Source organism: Kryptolebias marmoratus, linkage group LG9 (assembly GCF_001649575.2).
Source record: "Kryptolebias marmoratus isolate JLee-2015 linkage group LG9, ASM164957v2, whole genome shotgun sequence".
In the NCBI taxonomy this organism is placed as follows: domain Eukaryota; kingdom Metazoa; phylum Chordata; class Actinopteri; order Cyprinodontiformes; family Rivulidae; genus Kryptolebias; species Kryptolebias marmoratus.
This window is the reverse complement of record NC_051438.1, coordinates 16406532-16425926: the sequence shown is the minus strand read 5'-3', so window position 1 is coordinate 16425926 and position 19395 is coordinate 16406532. Positions and strand designations below refer to the sequence as shown.

General features: G+C 36.4%; 1 protein-coding gene across 5 annotated transcripts; it reads left to right on the top strand.

Annotated features, from left to right (window-relative positions):
- The first annotated feature begins 1221 nt into the window (after window positions 1-1221).
- Window positions 1222-17736, top strand: LOC108242398 (T-cell surface antigen CD2-like). 5 transcript variants are annotated; one of them, XM_037977595.1, is made up of 9 exons: window positions 1222-1880; window positions 1963-2064; window positions 2240-2338; window positions 2426-2618; window positions 7602-8881; window positions 16232-16489; window positions 16572-16712; window positions 16849-16947; window positions 17035-17736. In XM_037977595.1, exons 5-9 carry the CDS (start codon window positions 8641-8643, stop codon window positions 17229-17231), a joined length of 936 nt encoding a protein of 311 aa, XP_037833523.1. In that variant the 5' UTR covers window positions 1222-1880; window positions 1963-2064; window positions 2240-2338; window positions 2426-2618; window positions 7602-8640; the 3' UTR covers window positions 17232-17736. The 5 variants fall into 5 exon arrangements, with proteins under 5 accessions (XP_037833523.1, XP_037833524.1, XP_037833525.1 ...); XM_037977596.1 differs by having other exon boundaries at window positions 1963-2103; XM_037977597.1 differs by lacking the exons at window positions 1222-1880; window positions 1963-2064; window positions 2240-2338; window positions 2426-2618 and adding an exon at window positions 5133-5311.
- The last annotated feature ends 1659 nt before the right edge of the window (window positions 17737-19395 follow it).

The window sequence follows — 19395 nt, the reverse complement described above, 5'->3', positions numbered from 1 at the left end:
TTTCACACTTTTGGAGTCTTTGTTAAACATATATTTTGCATCTCCTCTTAACTCCTCACATTCCTCTTTCTCACAACAACCAGCACAAATACAACACACAGCCTGACATTTCCTTATTTCCTTTCCTTCAACAACCAAGCAGTTTGTATGGCATTCCCCTGAGCAGCTGGTCCTACCAGTGAGAATCTGTTTCAGTTGTCACCATTTGATGTTAAACTTATAGCTTATTTCCTCATCGGAATGGGACAGTTTTAGGGTAAACTTCCATCTCCTGCAGCTGGGTTACATGACCCCAACTGATAGATTTACTTCATAAAAACCGATCTAAGAAGATTATCTCACCAAGTTAGATGTGCTCCCTTTCCTTGACAACTTTTGTTTTTATAGGAATGGTTTTACTTTTGATCAAATTCACTAATTTATCTCAAAAAAGGTTGTCTGGCCACGCATAGGTCTATTAAATCAGGCTCACCACCACTCCAACCAAGTTTTCTGCATCATACTGAGATCATTTTAATTTTTCACATTAAAACATCTCCACAATCACATCAAAAATGAAGACAAATGATTTACATTTAGTTGGTTTTCCATATTTTTGACTAACCTACAAAAGCAACAGTTTGGAGTTGTAAATATAATAATATTTACAACTTCAAACTTTATTAGTAAAGTTTATTTGTAAAATTTATTTGTAAAGTTAACATCTTCTAGCTGAGAAAATCCAAAGACACTTAAAATCAGTTTATTGTTGTGAACACATATTCCTACAGTGAAGACATACTTTTTCCAAATCAACAGTTTGACTTAAAACATTTTTTTAGAGGAATGTGGCCTGTTTAGTTTAAAATTGTGGCCTAATTTGATTATTTGACTCATCATATGCAGTAAATGTTGCACAGTGCGTTGGGGAAAGTGCTCAGCTACAACAACACCAAATTTTAACTTTTAAAACTATTGTAATATCTCTTTAACAAGAGAGGCCCAGCCCAGACAGACAGCAGATCAAAAATAGCACTAAACTAAAACACTCACAGACCACAACAAACCAATGCCACCCCATGTTTGATGTTTCCTGACAACTTCATGAAAATACGTTCATAACTTTTTCAGTAATCTAGCGCACAGACAGACAGACAGGCACTACTGAAAACATAACCTCCTTGGCTTAGGTAATGACCTGGGAGGCCTGATTGGAAAGTACGGCCTGCCTGATCTGAACCAGCAATGGTGTTTTATGAAAATCAAGCATAGGGGTGTTTATTAGTGTATGTGACAGTAGGACACTCTGGGTTGCAGGTTGATTATCAATTTTGTAATTGTATCATCAGGTCTGCAATCATAAACAGTATCTTGGACACTTAGATAAGAAAAGAGCTGGGCTGTCAACTCATCATCTCACAATCATGGCCCTCCCCTCCCCCAGTTAAGCGAGAGGATGTGGCCAAGTACAGGAAGTCTGAGTACCTCTGTTAAAGATATTGTCCCCTGGCCCAGTTTTCAGACAAGCGGCAGAAGATTGATATATAAATCATATGTCACATGTACAACTTTACCTATCCTAAATACTTCATTCATAAATAAAATGTGATATGTCCTTTCTCATTGGTTCTTGTTTCTCTCAGCTCCTGTGTCTTCTGTCCAGCTGGTCCCTCAGTGTTTGTCTCAGGGACAGATGAAAGTGTCCTGCTCCTCTGAGGAAGGGGACAGTCCTCAGTACAGCTGGACTCTGGATGGACACACACTGACAGACTCTGAGCTCCTCTCTGGGAATAATGAGACTAACATCATTGTTCTGAGACAAAACATCTCAGGACGTCTGTCCTGCTCAGTCAGGAATCATGTCAGTAATGAGTCCAAAGACACTCAGATATCTACCTGTGGTGAGTGAGAACGTGATGAAAAGTACTATAGGTCTTTTGGGGGCTAATGGTTATAATGACCTTTTTTTCCCCCCCTTCATAGGCTTCATATTGATTAACTGCACGTCTAATGGGACATACATTTTGAAGTGGGTGTTTAAAGAAAATAACACCCTGTGTGTTGAACCAACAGTCTCTGCTGTGGGTAAGGAGACTGCATTAAACGAACTCCCCCATCAAACTGGTACTTAATTCAACTTAATCTGAAGCAGTGGTTTTGATAATATCATTTTTTCCTTCTTTCTTTGAGTGCCTTCATGAACACACATACAGTGTTCTGAGTTAAATATCTGTCTTTTTTCTGTTTTGTTGTGAAACAGAGCAGTGGTCAGTAATGGCTGGTGTTCCCTCAGCGCTCGTATTGTTCGTTATTGTTTTATTTGCAATCGCCTGTGGCAGGAGGAAACAAACATATAGAGGTAAAAAGGTTTTCTCTTGATTTACAGATTTTACAGCATGTTTTACAGCATGCCTAGTTCATGGCTTTCTTTTTTACTGTTCTGCAGTGCGAGAAAATGACCATGAGCCGATCTACGCTGACATCGGGATCGTGCAGCAGCAAGAGAGACAAGAGGAGCAAAGCGTGAAGGAAGAGGAGCCGGACGTGGAGGTGGAGTACAGACAAGTCAAGGTTTCAAAGCCACCTTGCCAGTCCATATCAGCGGTGGAGGATCTGTACGCAAAAATCTGTAAAGACAGGTGATTTGAAGTGTTCAGTAAGCCTACTTTTACAAAAAACTGCACATTTGGTGTAGAGGAGAGAAATCAAAGATCTTTAACCTGCTTTAATGTGATCATCAGGACTCATATTGACTGTTTTCCTCTGTGCATTTGCACACTTCGTATCTAGACTCAAGGACTGGGATCCTCGTTTCAGGATGATGTAAAAGTGTTAATATTCAAAGTGTAACATCTTTTCATGTATGCATTTTGTCAAAAGAGTTTCCTCTGTTTAAAAGCAGATTTATGTACATATATTATTTACAAATTCCAGATTTACTGTTAAGCACAAATAAATAAAATATACCGTATGTATGCATTATAAAAATGACTTCATTTTGTTGTGGCTACTTATCAACCAAATTCACCTGTATTAAACATAGAAAGTGAAAACTTTTAAAACTATTGCCACAAACTAATGCCACACAGCTGAAAGATTAATGTATGTATGTATAGGTTTGCATTCAACTGAAATAAAAGTGATTTCATTCAGCATGTTGGGACAAAGTTCTTAAGACTGACAGTACACTCATAGATCTGTTTATTAAATAACTTTGAGCTGATTTTATGTTACAGGTCATCTGTCCATCATAAATAAACTTCTGACATTTTGAAAAGTTTACTTTAAGCACAGGTTTTCATGATGTAAGGCCTCCTTTTTTCCATTTAAGGGCCTGAATGTTGACTTCCTCATCCTGTAACACCAAAGGTATCATATTTGAAACACCTGATCAATGAAGAAAAACAATATGTTCCCTTTCATTTAGTTTGATTTATTCATGAAAATATTGTAGTGATTCTGTAGATTTAAGTATACTTCAAGGCTTTTTATTGTGCTGCGGACTCACAAATAGAAGTTTAGATGTTTGCAGAAGCATATCAAAATGAAGAACTGGAGAAAAATTGCAAAGTAAAATAAAACTACAGAATCTCTAGATTGTCTTCAGTTTCATATTTTCTCAATTTGGCTATAAAAATGTAAAAATGAACAAAATATTACACAACTAAAGAGCAGTTTTAAAGCAGTTACCTGCTAAATTTAAAGCTAACTTGGTTTTTCACACTTCCTTCTCTTTAAAGTACAATCTGCAAATGAGTCAGACGTGTGAACAAAAACTCACAGATAGACATTTCTGTCTTTCCTGTGGGCACTTTTCAGACAGCTGCTGTTCTCTTTACATTAAAAATGCTCTTATATGCACAAAAATGAAAACTGGGTTTGAATGTGGCTGCATCACCCTGAATGATGTAGTGACCTCTTTTCTGTGCTGACACAGACGTCACCAGGGTTGTATGGCGTATTAAACAGTACTTGATGACCATTCTATGGAATGTCTTTTTTCTCATAACACATTTCTGTCCTTGTTAAATTTAGATTTCCACAACACAGGCAACTGAGGTCAATTCAGAATTGTAATTTATCCCAACATGGATGTTTTTGGACTGTTGGATAAAACTGTTTTTTTCTGGGAAAAAAACAAAAAACCATTCATGCATGAAAAGAAAATGCAAATTCTTCCAGAAAGGCCTCAGCTGAGTTGAAATGTGCAGCCTTTTAGCTGCGAGGCAACAGTGCTAACCTCTGCAGTCCTGCAGCTTGGGTAAGGTCACAGGTCTATGATATGCACAGTGGTGCACTCTACATTTTACTCACTGTATGCAAGACTTTTACCTTTTAATGAGACCAGAAATATAAAACCATGTGGAACAGAATTTGTGGCACAGTTACTACAGGTGTAAAAGGACCCAAATGGCACAAACACACACACACACGCACACACACACACTTGGTCAGTTTGCACCCCTTTGTTTAACAGAACTTGATATAACAGAGCAGACTGGCTGGGACCCCTCCTTGAAATGAACTTCATAGAGTAGAGGCAGGTCAGTCTGAACCCCCTAGTTGACGGAACCTTGTCCTGATGGAGGCGGGTTGGCCTGAACTTTCTCAGAGACACGAAACTTCATGTGAAAGTAAAACCCAGACGTGGGCCATGGCAGGGATGAGTCCTGAGCAGGGACTGTGGTGGAGGCAAAAACAACAATGCTGAAGCTGAGGCCGGGCTGGCAGCGTGACCAGGTGCTGGGTTCAGTTTGAAGCAGCAGCTTTAGGGTGGTGCTGGACCAAAGCTGAGGCTGAGTTGTGAAGCAGGAACTGAACAATTTTCTTTCTTGCTGTCTGTTTTTGCTTTTTGTCTTTTGTTGTTGTTGCTTGAATTATGTCAATGTTTTGACTTTTGTTAATAAAGAACAATTTAAAAAAAAACAACAAAAAAACGAGGGGTCTACGTATTTATGTCTATGGCAGCATCTATGCAGCAGACCCGAGTTCACGCTCAACCTGGAACTTAATATTGCGATCACGTCAGGTTGACCCGCCCCCATATGACATTGAACAGGCTATTTTATATAAAGGTTACACACAGACAGAAAAAAAGGAAAGAGAAAAGAACACGGTCAAACCTTTTTTAGTATTAACACGTTGCATTCACTTCCTTTTTTACCTCTCCACATACAGCGGGTGTTCAGTTGTTCTTCTGAAGATGATCAGTATAACAGGACCCTGTTCTCTGTAGGATATATTTACTCCTTCTGATCTATTAAAGCTGAACAGTAAAGAGACATGGAGGCTGTAGCCAGACTGGTGTTGATGCTGTTAGGAGTCTGCAGGGGTGAGCTGTCTTCTTTTTCACACTTTATTCAGGCTTTATGGGCTCTTTTTCTTCTGTTTTATGACATTTTCTGCGAACTGCATCTGGGTTAAAATTTAGTCATTTAAAAACATTTGGGTGCAAAATTTTCTTTCAGTTTTTGTATTTTTTCTTTTATGCATGTGAAAATGTTTGGTTGTTGGCTCTAAGCAGACTTGGAGCCAAAGACAACTTTAGTGGTTTATTTGCATGTCGTGGATTCGGGCTGGATGTGACTTCGAAGGAACTTGAGTTTTGTTCAAATAAGAGTTTTTGAGTCCTCCAGACAGAAGCATCTGCAGGCATCTGGAGGCAAATGTTATAAGTTACACTGATGCAGGATTTTCTTAGAAAGGACTATAAATCAGCCAGCCCTAATTATTAATTATTAATTTAATTATTTTAGACAGGGCCACCTTCCTCACTGCATTTGTTTCATCGTTGCAGTAAAGTTGTAACATTTTCTGTATAATACCTGCTGTTCCTGCAGGTGTGTCAAAAAACACAGTATATTTTTACATATATCACTAAACAAAATATTTGGTACCACTTCCTGATAAAAAGCCACTTTATAAAGGATTTATAGTGTTTTACAAAGAGGTTATTTAGAAGTTTGCAAACATTTATAAAGCATTAACTATCATTGATAAAATTGTCATAAAACACTGTTCATACGCTGAAGTAGTCTCACTATTTGGCAAGATCAAGTGCTGTACTTTTATTAATCTCTTTATGATTTAGATTTTAATTATTAAACATTTGTCAGTAAGTTATCTGCATGTGAGAATAAGGAGACTTGTAGATACAAAGTTTGAATTAGCAAATAAGTTGCTATTTAGTTAAAATAGTAAACTAAACAACTATACATTTCATTGACCTAAATGATTAACCCTAACCCTTGGAAATAAAGGGTGCATATGAAAATACATTGAAATAATCATCTAGATATATACAGTCATTACCAAATATTAAACATCTGCAAATCTATACAGTACATAATACTGTATAATGTGTCTCATAATCAGTAACCTATCAAAGGATTAGCTTATAAGTAAACATTATAATACTAAATTAAAGAGGTACACCTGATGTTATCAACATAAAAAATATTAATCAGAGTTTTAAATGTTACTTTGATGAACAACCACTGAAGTTCAACAAAGTTTACCACAAATGTCTTTAAGTTCTGAATGAGAAAAAGGCATCATGAAATTTTCTTTTGAGAACTTAATGTCACCAAAAAGACAAATGTTTTCCTGTGTGATACAAACTTTTGTTATAAATTTGAGATAATTTTAAAATAAAAGTACCACAACATAAAAATCCTACCAGGTCAGTCCATGAACAGCTGCCTGCTTGCAATGTAATTATTTCAGTAGTTTTGCTGCATCTGATTTTTATTGTCATTTAATTTGTACAACTTGAACAATTACAATCCTTATTTTTTAAATGTAACACTTTAATCAATGATAATGTCTCTGAGTTTCAGCAGCAGAAAGCTGATAATAAAGAAGATGAATGAAATTTAATGATGAACAGTGTTGTTCTTTGCAATTCAGGTTTTCTTGCTCTAATATTAGCAGGTTGTTTAAAAGAAACAAAACCTAAACAACCTCTCTGTGTACACTGACTTTAATGAGCCTGTTAGTTCAATCCTAAATGTTTCCAGTCACAGGTTTTAGTCAGGCTCAGATCTGCAAAAGATATTAGAAGCCAAATAAAGTGATTGCAGATATATTTATTTTAATCAATTTAACTTACAATGGCATGCCATAAAATTTTACAATTTATTGTGTTGAGTCCACAGGACACATTATTGATTGTTCAAATTAAAATACACGTGCACATCAGTTCCAGTTCATGTTCAGGTGGCACAAATATAACTTCATAACATCTCCTGTCTGTTAGAACAGAAAAACAGATTAAAATGACTGAACTTATAAAGAAATAACATTCATAAAACAATCTGAATATAAAAATGATAATATTTGCTTTATTTTATTATTATTTGTCTACTTGTTTATTTTTTCATGATGTCAGGTGAGGCTCTGCCTCTGTCAGAGGTAAACCTACCATCCTCCATATCACCCACATCATAAACCTGCTGCCTGTTTGAGAAGAAAAACTGGAGTGGAGTTTTTTTACAAATACAGAAAATATGCAGTTTATATTTGACTATTATTATTGACTTTTTATTCCAGTAGAAACTACTCATCAGAATGACCAATTTGCACATTAATAAAATATCAGTTTATGTTTTATTGATTTCCAGGTGTAGAAACTTCTTGTGATGGCAGACAGGATGGAGCTCAGTGTTATGGAGCTTTGGGAGGAGCTGTGGGCCTCCAGCTGATGAACGCCTCAGAGATAAACAAATTAATGTGGAAAAAGAATAACACAACTATACTCCATATCAAAAACAACATTAATACTAATACTTTTGATATTAGATATCTCTTTATTCCCAGTAATGGAACATTTAGGATCAATAATCTGAGCAGGACTGACAGTGGTGAATATAAACTTGAAATGTTTGACTCAGATGGAACAAATAAAGGAATCAGAACTCTGCAGCTGTTTGTTGAAGGTAATTCACTTTTCCTATCTAGTAAATTAAGTCAGACTGATGGATCAAAATCTGACATTGACCTGATAATGTGTCACATCCAGGCACCTGTAGTCTGTACTTTTCCTACTTTTTATTAAAAATGTTGAAAATTGAACACCAGCAGAAATCTTTATAAAGAGCTTTTTTCATCTGATTAATGTTGTACTTTTAAAAAGCACTAATACTGATAATGTAATATTTGTTTTTGACAAATAATAGTACACCACAGTGTGACATCACTACATAATGACACAGACTTACTGAATAATGAGACAGGAATTATAAAGTCATGTTGTGATGTTGTTAAAATACCTTCTGGTCCTTTTCCCTCCTGACTCAGGGCACAAATGACAGATGACTTTTTGTCTTTTTTCTTTTTCCTTAGATAACACCCTGAGAGGTGAGCCATATCACCGAAATCATAAACCTACTGCCTGTATGATAAGAAAAGCTTGTGTGGATTTTTTACAAATACACTTACACAGCAAATATACAGTTTTTGTTTTTGACAATTATTTGTTTATGAAATCAATAATGTTCTATTCTTTCTAATATAAACTACTGATCAGAATGACAAATGTGCACATTGATAAAACATCAGTTAATGTTACTTTGATTTCCAGGTGTAGAAACTTCTTGTGATGGCAGACAGGATGGAGCTCAGTGTTATGGAGCTTTGGGAGGAGCTGTGGACCTCCAGCTGATGAACGAGGCCTCAGAGATACACAGATTCAGCTGGAGAAAGAACGACACAATTATACTCCAAGTGAAAAACAACCTGATAATAACTAATTCTTTTGATATTAGATATCTCTTTATTCCCAGTAATGGAACATTTAGGATTAATAATCTGAGCAGGACTGACAGTGGTGAATATAAACTTGAAATATTTGACTCAAATGGAAAGAAAACAGGAATCAGAACTCTGCAGCTGTTTGTTGAAGGTAATTCCCTTTTTCTGTCTAGTAAATTAAGTCAGACTGATGGATCAAAATCTGACATTGACCTGATAATGTGTCACATCCAGGCATCTGTAGTCTGTACTTTTCCTACTTTTCATTAAAAATGTTGAAAATTGACCACATTTCTGCAACATCTTCTGTGTTTGTTTCTGTCAGCTCCTGTGTCTTCTGTCCAGCTGGTCTCTGAGTGTTCGTCTCAGGGACAGATGAATGTGTCCTGCTCCTCAGAGGAAGGGGACAGTCCTCAGTACAGCTGGACTCTGGATGGACACACACTGACAGACTCTGAGCTCCTCTCTGGGAATAATGAGACTAACATCATTGTTCTGAGACAAAACATCTCAGGACGTCTGACCTGCTCAGTCAGGAATCATGTCAGTGTTGTCTCTAAAGAACAGATCATACCTGTCTGTGCAGGTAAGACAGTACAGCTTTTTTAGGCTAAAAGCTCAAGAAAATAATGATTTTACATAAAGTATAGACATTGTTTGTTTGATAGTGTAATTAGACTTTATGCAATCCTAATATTTGTTTTTCACAAATAATAGTACACCCAAGTGTGAGATCACAACATTATGACACAGACTTACTGAATAATCAGACTGGATTTATAAAGTCATGTCAGCTGAATTTTGTTGTGATGTTGCTAAAATAAATTCTGGTACTTTTCCCTCCTGACTGAACAGGACCTCGTCTGCTCATCTGTAGTTTGCTGTTTGTTGTGGCCATTTTTTCATGTGGTGGGATCGGACTTTATTACAAATGGAAGGAGAGAAAATACAGGAAAGAGTCTTCTGCACCACAGAGAAAAGAGCATCCGGAAGACTTTTCAGTGATTGAACTGAGGAGTTTGTCTGATGATTAAATATATTCTTACATGTTAAATGTCTTCAGCTGCAGTGTTGGCTCTTCATCAGCTCAGCTTTCATGCAAGAATCGAGAAAAGTGAAAACATACCTTTGTATAGGTTTTAGTTCTGATTTATAACCACAGTAGATTGTACATATACAATTGTATAACATATTCACTAATGTTGCAAACAAATATGTAGTTTATGTTTTTTGCGTCTTTTTGAAGAAATGTGTATGTTTCAGTCATCACTGTTGGCAAAACTTTTAGTTTATTAAACATTTTAAGCTTCTTACTCTAATTGGCAAATTTTTCAATAAAAAAGTGTAACTTCTCTCAGTTTATCTTGAAATAAAACATTTTCAATCACAGACTGGAAATATAATACCTTACAGAAAAATTTATCATGATCATTTATCACTGATAACATGAACACATTATAAATGTGCAAAATACGTGTTTCACATAAGTCACATGTTTCACATGTGGACTGAAGTTCAGGTGTTTTTTCTGTAAGGGAGGACTGATATTTTAGTTGGAGGGAGGTTTCCCCCTGCTGGTTATAAGAAACTTATAGTTTATGTTTTCATTTTAGATCAACATGAAACTTTTCCTGTAGCCTTCAAACGAAGCAAAAGTCCCAAACAGAGATGTTTTTTCAGTCCCCCTCACCTCTCAGGTGTTATAATTGTGTTGTTTTATCATAACTGGAGGGCTGATTCATTTTAAGAGCAGTATGACCTTTATGTACGATACATGATAAACCTATTACAGCTGATAAGGACATCTCTTTTTTCCACAACACTGAACACCTGTCCCAAAAAAAATAAATAATATTTTAAATGAAATATTCATGATTCAGATTAACAAATATTAGATGAATGAGTGATGCTCCATTAGTTTTTCCTTTTAATTGTAAAATACGTCTGTTTATCTCCCATGTTTATTGTATATTTTGCTTCTTCACACAGTTTCAAAACAGGTATATTCAGTTAATTTGAATTTTAAATGTTCCTTATAAATGTGAGAGAGTGGGTGAAGTTTTTTTAAAATGTGGCACTGAGGAAAAACATTTCTGCAAAATTTATACCGGACAGTGAAGCTTTCATAAACACTGAAAACTAAATAAATTAAAGCAGGAACTGTAGTTTAGATGATTTCATGTGTTATACGTTTTTTCTAGATTTAGCTGAGTAAAGAACGACACAATGCTATTCAAGTGGAAAACTAAATAAATTAAAGCAGAGTGAATTAGGGCAGGAACTGCAGTCTAGATGATTTTATGTGTTATGTGAATAAAAACATCTGTTAGTAGTCAGTATTAACTCTGTTCGGTGAGACATGAGGACTAAATTTGAGCCGCAGCATCAGCAGGAGTGAGGTTTCCCTCTGCTGGTAAACAGGTGTTGGTGCTTCTCATGTGAAGGTTTTATGTTCAGAAGTTCATTGAAACACAAAGATTTCTAAGAAACTGATAAAGAAAAGAATTATCTCCTAAACCAAACAACGATGTACAAAACGTCTCACCACTTATTTCCCTCTAACTGGAAGCCAGAGAAAGAGGAGGATGGCACAATAAGAAATGCTTCTGAACTTGTAAACAGGAACTTGTAGCTCAGACCACTGTGGGAAAGCATGGTGTGAACACATACATTTTTGCACCTTGTGACCAAGTTTCTGCGAGAACTGAAATATCTCCTGTATGTAATTTATTATCTGTCTACAGCATCATAAAACCATCACCCTTTGAGACTTTTAAATGCCTGTTTTTGTCATAATATATACATTTATATTATTGAAGGAGAATGTGAAGTTAATTTGATCGAGCAAAAGCTAAAAATAAGGTCTGAAGCTGTATAACAGTGTGTCATTATCTGTGACAGCTGATATTGTGTTTCCATTAAAAACAAAAAACAAATGGTGAGATGTAAACAGGCTCTGATCCCTGAGGGCAGGTGTGGTGCAGCTCCACCTAAAAATAAAAAATAATAATTTGCTCCAAAAAGTAGTTCATCCTAATAAGTAATGTAAAATACTCAGTCAGTTAGCTTGCAGTCTATTGTTTTGTTCTGTGTGTTTTATTTGAATTAAAGAGTTTTTTTGGTGAGTCATTCCCAGTTTTTTCTTATCTGCATGTTTGGGGCGGTACAGGTCATTGTCCGCATTGATCAGTAGATTTATCAGATCTGCCTGTCTGCAATGATCAGCACTGCAGGCAGCTCCAACAGAGTCTCACTGGAGTGGAACTGGAATGGAGGCTGTGGAGTTCCAAGCTTTAAACTGCATGAGATGCTTCCCTGTGTAAACTGGATTGACATGCAGATTAAAGTAACTCCCCTCCCACCTGAGGGTAATTAGGGTCTTTGTTAGCTTGGCTCACAAGACACTTGTTTTAATCACCTGCATGAAGGTGTGAATTAGAGTGAAAATGACTGGGTGTTGGGCTTCATGGTCCATTAAGTTTTGAAAAGCTGAAATCTGAAACCTTTGAGTCAAATGGACCCGAAGTTACAAGAGCATCTCTTCTTCTCTTTAGTTACGAAGACTTCAGGAAGGTTAAAGTTGTTTTTTTCCTGATTTCATGTGAGCAGCACTCCTACAGTTTTATAGTTTTAAGAATTATTCAACAGAAGTTTTATTTTTCCACACTATTATTTTTATTAATTTGGATTTTTATTGTAGAAGTATTACGTATATTGAAATTAGAAATCCAATCCAGAAAACTGTGTACCCGTCTGTCTGTTTTATCTTATGCAGTAAAAATGTAAAGTACTTCAGTTTTGGGTGGGGGGTGAATGTGGGTGAGAAAGGCCTCCGTTTCTCTAATTTAATTATTCGACTGAACTATTTTTACAAGACACAAGCTTGACATGCGAGAGGGAAAGAAAAAAGCATCAACTTTGTGCTCAAAAAAAACCCTTGGGGTTAAACCTTGGTGTAAAGAGGGAAAGGTGTTCAGCACTGTGGTTTGTCTGAACTGTCTGTTTGCATGTTTGAATTTAACAGTTTATGTAAAGAAAAAATATGTATATATATGTTTTTAAAAAAAATCACAATCTGTATAATACACATCCCCTATCTTTTGATATCAAAACCAGCTTCAATGCAAATAAAGAATATTTTCCCCTCTTTGTCTGAAAGCATCACTTACCCAGGTTTTCTTGTCGTCGGCTGAATCAGGAAGTAAGACTGATACCACTTCCTTTCCTCCTCTCAGCGTAGAAACATGTGAATACAACAGTTGTTTCCTTGTTAAGACTCTCACACTTTCTCCTGATCTGATCTCTAACAGGACAAACTGCAGCTGCTCATAATAAAAAAAACAGAAGTTTAATTTTGGGAAGAAATTAGAAAAAGTCTGAGTCGAGTCTGAGCAGAGATGGAAACTGTGGGTGGACTGCTGCTGGTGTTGATCGGAGTCTCTCACGGTGAGATTTTCAAACATTTTCATGATTTTCAACTGTTTTCATTTGGCACTTTCCTAAATGTTGAATATGTGAATTAATATTGTGTTATGTAGGAATAGTTTCAAGTATACTTTATAAATAAAATTTGACACTGTTAGTCAAAAAACATCTATTTTCTTGAAAACCCTGATATTCTGTAGTTTTTTCCCTTTCTTGTCAACATTTTTAAAATAAATGTGTTATATTTTCATTGTCCGGGTATAGTAAAAGTTAAAATATCTACATCCATGTCAAATTTACATCAGTTTTTAATAAATATACCTTTAAAATAAAAAATGTCAGACATGATTGTTAAATCAAATTACACGTCATCAAGGAAAACATGAATGAGAATAATAGGTCAAAATTAAAAACATCTTTATTGTTCTGATTTTAAATGTCTGCATATTTTTTGAAAATTGTCTCATGATACACAGGACGTATACTACAGAGTGACTTAAAAGGAAAGTATTTTGCCATCATCAAACATCACACTTTAGGAATTTTTACAAAAAGGTTGGATTCCATAAAAAGTATTTTACCTAAATAACATGATTTAGGTATTTAAGTATTAGCATTAGGTATTATTAAGCATTAGGATAACTGACTGAATTTTCTAAATACACTTTTTTTTTTTACATTACTGCTGAACAGGGTTTTTGTTTGAAGTTTCTTATTTGTTTAAGTAGGGTGACCATATAACAAAATGGTAAAATCTTGAAATTGAATCTGCTGGGTAATCATTCGTTTTCTTTTTATTGCTATTGCATAAAGAGCAATGAAATATTTGTTGTGCTGTTCCTAAGAAAACAAACAAGAGATAGATAAAACACACAACTTACACTACAAAAGAGTGTCAGAATACACACATTTACACCTACACACTGCCTACATGAAAACTTTCATGTAGAGGAAATGCAAATGAGTATGTTTGTGCTCCGGCATATAGATTGCACAATTTTCCAAACAGTCCAGTCGTAGAATAAGCTACTGAAAAAAGTTGCAGAAATGTTCCATTTTTGCACACTTAAAGCTGTTGTGCAGTTGTCTTATTATTGCACATGATGCCTCGTTTGCTGTTATTAATTTTTTTATTATTTTTACAGGAGTGGATTTTTCCTGTGATGGCAGACAGGATGGAGCTCAGTGTTATGGAGCTTTGGGAGGAGCTGTGATCATCCAGCTGATGGATGACGCCTTAACAATACCCAGATTCATCTGGAAAAAGAACAACACGATACTATTCCGGTGGAAATACAATAAGATTGTATTTAATAACATAGGGAACAGATCTCTTTTTAATGACAACAGTGGCACAGCAAGGACTAATAACCTGAACAAGGGTGACTCTGGTGAATATGAACTTGAGATTTACAATTCAAATGGAAAGCAAACAGGAAAGAGGACTTTACAGTTGTCTGTTCAAAGTAAGTAACTTTTTTCTGTTTTGAATTAAGTCATATAAATCTAAATCTAACATGCAGCGGATCACCACATTGGTCAAATGTATTATGTCAACTCTGAATTGTTACCTTATTGTGGTGGGAGGGGGGCTAAATAGATCAAGGACCCTAGAGGCAAATTTGTCTCTGGTAGAGTCTCCCATGATAAAAAGGAGCTGGGCGAGCTGCCAAACAAAGCATGATAAAATAACCTTTATAATGACTTAGATCAAGAGAACTTGAGATAGCGTATCTCTGTCTGTCTGTCTGTCCCTTACAGTCCCTGTACTGGACTGGTGAATTGTAGACTGGGTGACAGTCTGGGGTTGAGGTCTTGGTGGTCCAGTTCCTGCTTGGTGAAAGTGACTTTGGGGCATCACTTAATTGGTGGAGAAACAGCCTGAGATTATCTGGAGGTTGTGAGATACGGACTGGATACAATCAAAGTCACCTCAGCTCACAGCATGGTCTCTGGTACCAGTCTGTCTGCGTGAGAGGCAGCGAGGGGTAGACTTATTCATAGCTCTTCAATAACTAAATGTTCAGATTTTCCTTGTGGATGTTCGGGTTCAGGACAGGAAAAGTGTTTGGACTGATGTTTGTGCATATGTGCATGGCAATAGTTTAGAGTACCAAACCTTTTTAAGGTCCTTGGTTTTGGGGTGAAATGCTGGAAAATGCTCCATCTGGTAATTGTCTTAATGGGGGGCTTCAGTGAGTTCATGTAGGGAACTAGAAGCACTCAGAAAGCGCAAACGTCCACCAAGGCCACAGTGATTAAAAAATAGTGCACTCCAGATCATAATCTGGATCACCGCCAAGATTTAATCAAAACACTAGATTAACTGTGGTGTTGACCTTTGATCTGATGACCTTGAAATCAGTGGCGATAACCCTTGACCTAAGAGGTTTTCAGCTGTGGAGTTTAACATTCCTGTTATACAGCTGCAGAGTTAGAGCATGGGCTGATCTGTGACCTTTACCTTAGACTGGATCACCACCAAAATTGAATCACTTGTTTCTTGTACCCCATGTTTGATGTTTCCTGACAACTTCATGAAAATACGTTCATAACTTTTTCAGTAATCTAGCACACAGACAGACAGACAGGCACTACTGAAAACATAACCTCCTTGGCTTAGGTAATGACCTGGGAGGCCTGATTGGAAAGTACGGCCTGCCTGATCTGAACCAGCAATGGTGTTTTATGAAAATCAAGCATAGGGGTGTTTATTAGTGTATGTGACAGTAGGACACTCTGGGTTGCAGGTTGATTATCAATTTTGTAATTGTATCATCAGGTCTGCAATCATAAACAGTATCTTGGACACTTAGATAAGAAAAGAGCTGGGCTGTCAACTCATCATCTCACAATCATGGCCCTCCCCTCCCCCAGTTAAGCGAGAGGATGTGGCCAAGTACAGGAAGTCTGAGTACCTCTGTTAAAGATATTGTCCCCTGGCCCAGTTTTCAGACAAGCGGCAGAAGATTGATATATAAATCATATGTCACATGTACAACTTTACCTATCCTAAATACTTCATTCATAAATAAAATGTGATATGTCCTTTCTCATTGGTTCTTGTTTCTCTCAGCTCCTGTGTCTTCTGTCCAGCTGGTCCCTCAGTGTTTGTCTCAGGGACAGATGAAAGTGTCCTGCTCCTCTGAGGAAGGGGACAGTCCTCAGTACAGCTGGACTCTGGATGGACACACACTGACAGACTCTGAGCTCCTCTCTGGGAATAATGAGACTAACATCATTGTTCTGAGACAAAACATCTCAGGACGTCTGTCCTGCTCAGTCAGGAATCATGTCAGTAATGAGTCCAAAGACACTCAGATATCTACCTGTGGTGAGTGAGAACGTGATGAAAAGTACTATAGGTCTTTTGGGGGCTAATGGTTATAATGACCTTTTTTTCCCCCCCTTCATAGGCTTCATATTGATTAACTGCACGTCTAATGGGACATACATTTTGAAGTGGGTGTTTAAAGAAAATAACACCCTGTGTGTTGAACCAACAGTCTCTGCTGTGGGTAAGGAGACTGCATTAAACGAACTCCCCCATCAAACTGGTACTTAATTCAACTTAATCTGAAGCAGTGGTTTTGATAATATCATTTTTTCCTTCTTTCTTTGAGTGCCTTCATGAACACACATACAGTGTTCTGAGTTAAATATCTGTCTTTTTTCTGTTTTGTTGTGAAACAGAGCAGTGGTCAGTAATGGCTGGTGTTCCCTCAGCGCTCGTATTGTTCGTTATTGTTTTATTTGCAATCGCCTGTGGCAGGAGGAAACAAACATATAGAGGTAAAAAGGTTTTCTCTTGATTTACAGATTTTACAGCATGTTTTACAGCATGCCTAGTTCATGGCTTTCTTTTTTACTGTTCTGCAGTGCGAGAAAATGACCATGAGCCGATCTACGCTGACATCGGGATCGTGCAGCAGCAAGAGAGACAAGAGGAGCAAAGCGTGAAGGAAGAGGAGCCGGACGTGGAGGTGGAGTACAGACAAGTCAAGGTTTCAAAGCCACCTTGCCAGTCCATATCAGCGGTGGAGGATCTGTACGCAAAAATCTGTAAAGACAGGTGATTTGAAGTGTTCAGTAAGCCTACTTTTACAAAAAACTGCACATTTGGTGTAGAGGAGAGAAATCAAAGATCTTTAACCTGCTTTAATGTGATCATCAGGACTCATATTGACTGTTTTCCTCTGTGCATTTGCACACTTCGTATCTAGACTCAAGGACTGGGATCCTCGTTTCAGGATGATGTAAAAGTGTTAATATTCAAAGTGTAACATCTTTTCATGTATGCATTTTGTCAAAAGAGTTTCCTCTGTTTAAAAGCAGATTTATGTACATATATTATTTACAAATTCCAGATTTACTGTTAAGCACAAATAAATAAAATATACCGTATGTATGCATTATAAAAATGACTTCATTTTGTTGTGGCTACTTATCAACCAAATTCACCTGTATTAAACATAGAAAGTGAAAACTTTTAAAACTATTGCCACAAACTAATGCCACACAGCTGAAAGATTAATGTATGTATGTATAGGTTTGCATTCAACTGAAATAAAAGTGATTTCATTCAGCATGTTGGGACAAAGTTCTTAAGACTGACAGTACACTCATAGATCTGTTTATTAAATAACTTTGAGCTGATTTTATGTTACAGGTCATCTGTCCATCATAAATAAACTTCTGACATTTTGAAAAGTTTACTTTAAGCACAGGTTTTCATGATGTAAGGCCTCCTTTTTTCCATTTAAGGGCCTGAATGTTGACTTCCTCATCCTGTAACACCAAAGGTATCATATTTGAAACACCTGATCAATGAAGAAAAACAATATGTTCCCTTTCATTTAGTTTGATTTATTCATGAAAATATTGTAGTGATTCTGTAGATTTAAGTATACTTCAAGGCTTTTTATTGTGCTGCGGACTCACAAATAGAAGTTTAGATGTTTGCAGAAGCATATCAAAATGAAGAACTGGAGAAAAATTGCAAAGTAAAATAAAACTACAGAATCTCTAGATTGTCTTCAGTTTCATATTTTCTCAATTTGGCTATAAAAATGTAAAAATGAACAAAATATTACACAACTAAAGAGCAGTTTTAAAGCAGTTACCTGCTAAATTTAAAGCTAACTTGGTTTTTCACACTTCCTTCTCTTTAAAGTACAATCTGCAAATGAGTCAGACGTGTGAACAAAAACTCACAGATAGACATTTCTGTCTTTCCTGTGGGCACTTTTCAGACAGCTGCTGTTCTCTTTACATTAAAAATGCTCTAATATGCACGAAAATGAAAACTGGGTTTGCATGTGGGTGCATCACCCTGAATGACTTTTCTGTCATTAAAAATATGTTTATGATGGAACATCTGAACGGTGCTTTTTATTTTGTAGGGTAGGTTTAAGTTTGTTTCTGACAGCATGTGTGTTACCACCCACAAACCCCACCACACGTCACTGCTTTGTGGTTTCCACTTCAGCAGCTAAATGTGAGAACAAAAATACAAAGATCAGAGGTGACGATAAAGCCTACGAACACTTGGGTGTTTATTTTGAAAGTAGCATTAATGCTTGAGAATTTAAGTGAGTCACAAGTTTTAAATAAGCAGAAAAAGATGTTTTGAAAACAACAGAGAAATTATTTGAAGAAAAGTCTACCAAACTTGTACAAACCAGTAGTTATTTCATAATTGGAAAAATTATTATGTCTGCACTTAAAATAAACCGTATGCACCGGAGTACTCGTTGGTTAAATTATGAGCTAAAACTACTATTAGTAGTTGTGAAAATAAACGGAGGATTCATGAAAAAAAACTATATTTGGCTGTCAGCACAGGATTCACATTTACAAGATGCCAAAGACTCATCCTTATCAAACTAGACAGATGCAAGACTCAAATGTTTTATTGTTTCATCATCTGTCAAATAAATCATCATATGTATTTATGAGTGCTTCTACAAATAAAACCACATATTTCATTTTTATCAGTGTACTGAGGGGTTAAAGTGAGTTGCAGCTAACTTCTCAGGTTGCCAGTTCATCACAGAAAGAAGACCACAGATACACACAAGACAGACAACTAAGGTAAATTCAGAATAGTCATTTATCCCAACATGGATGTTTTTGGACAGTTGGATAAACCCGGAATATCTGGGGGAAATAAATCAATGCATGCATGAAAAGAAAATGAAAATTCTTCCAGAAAGGCCTCAGCCGAGTTGAAATGTGCAG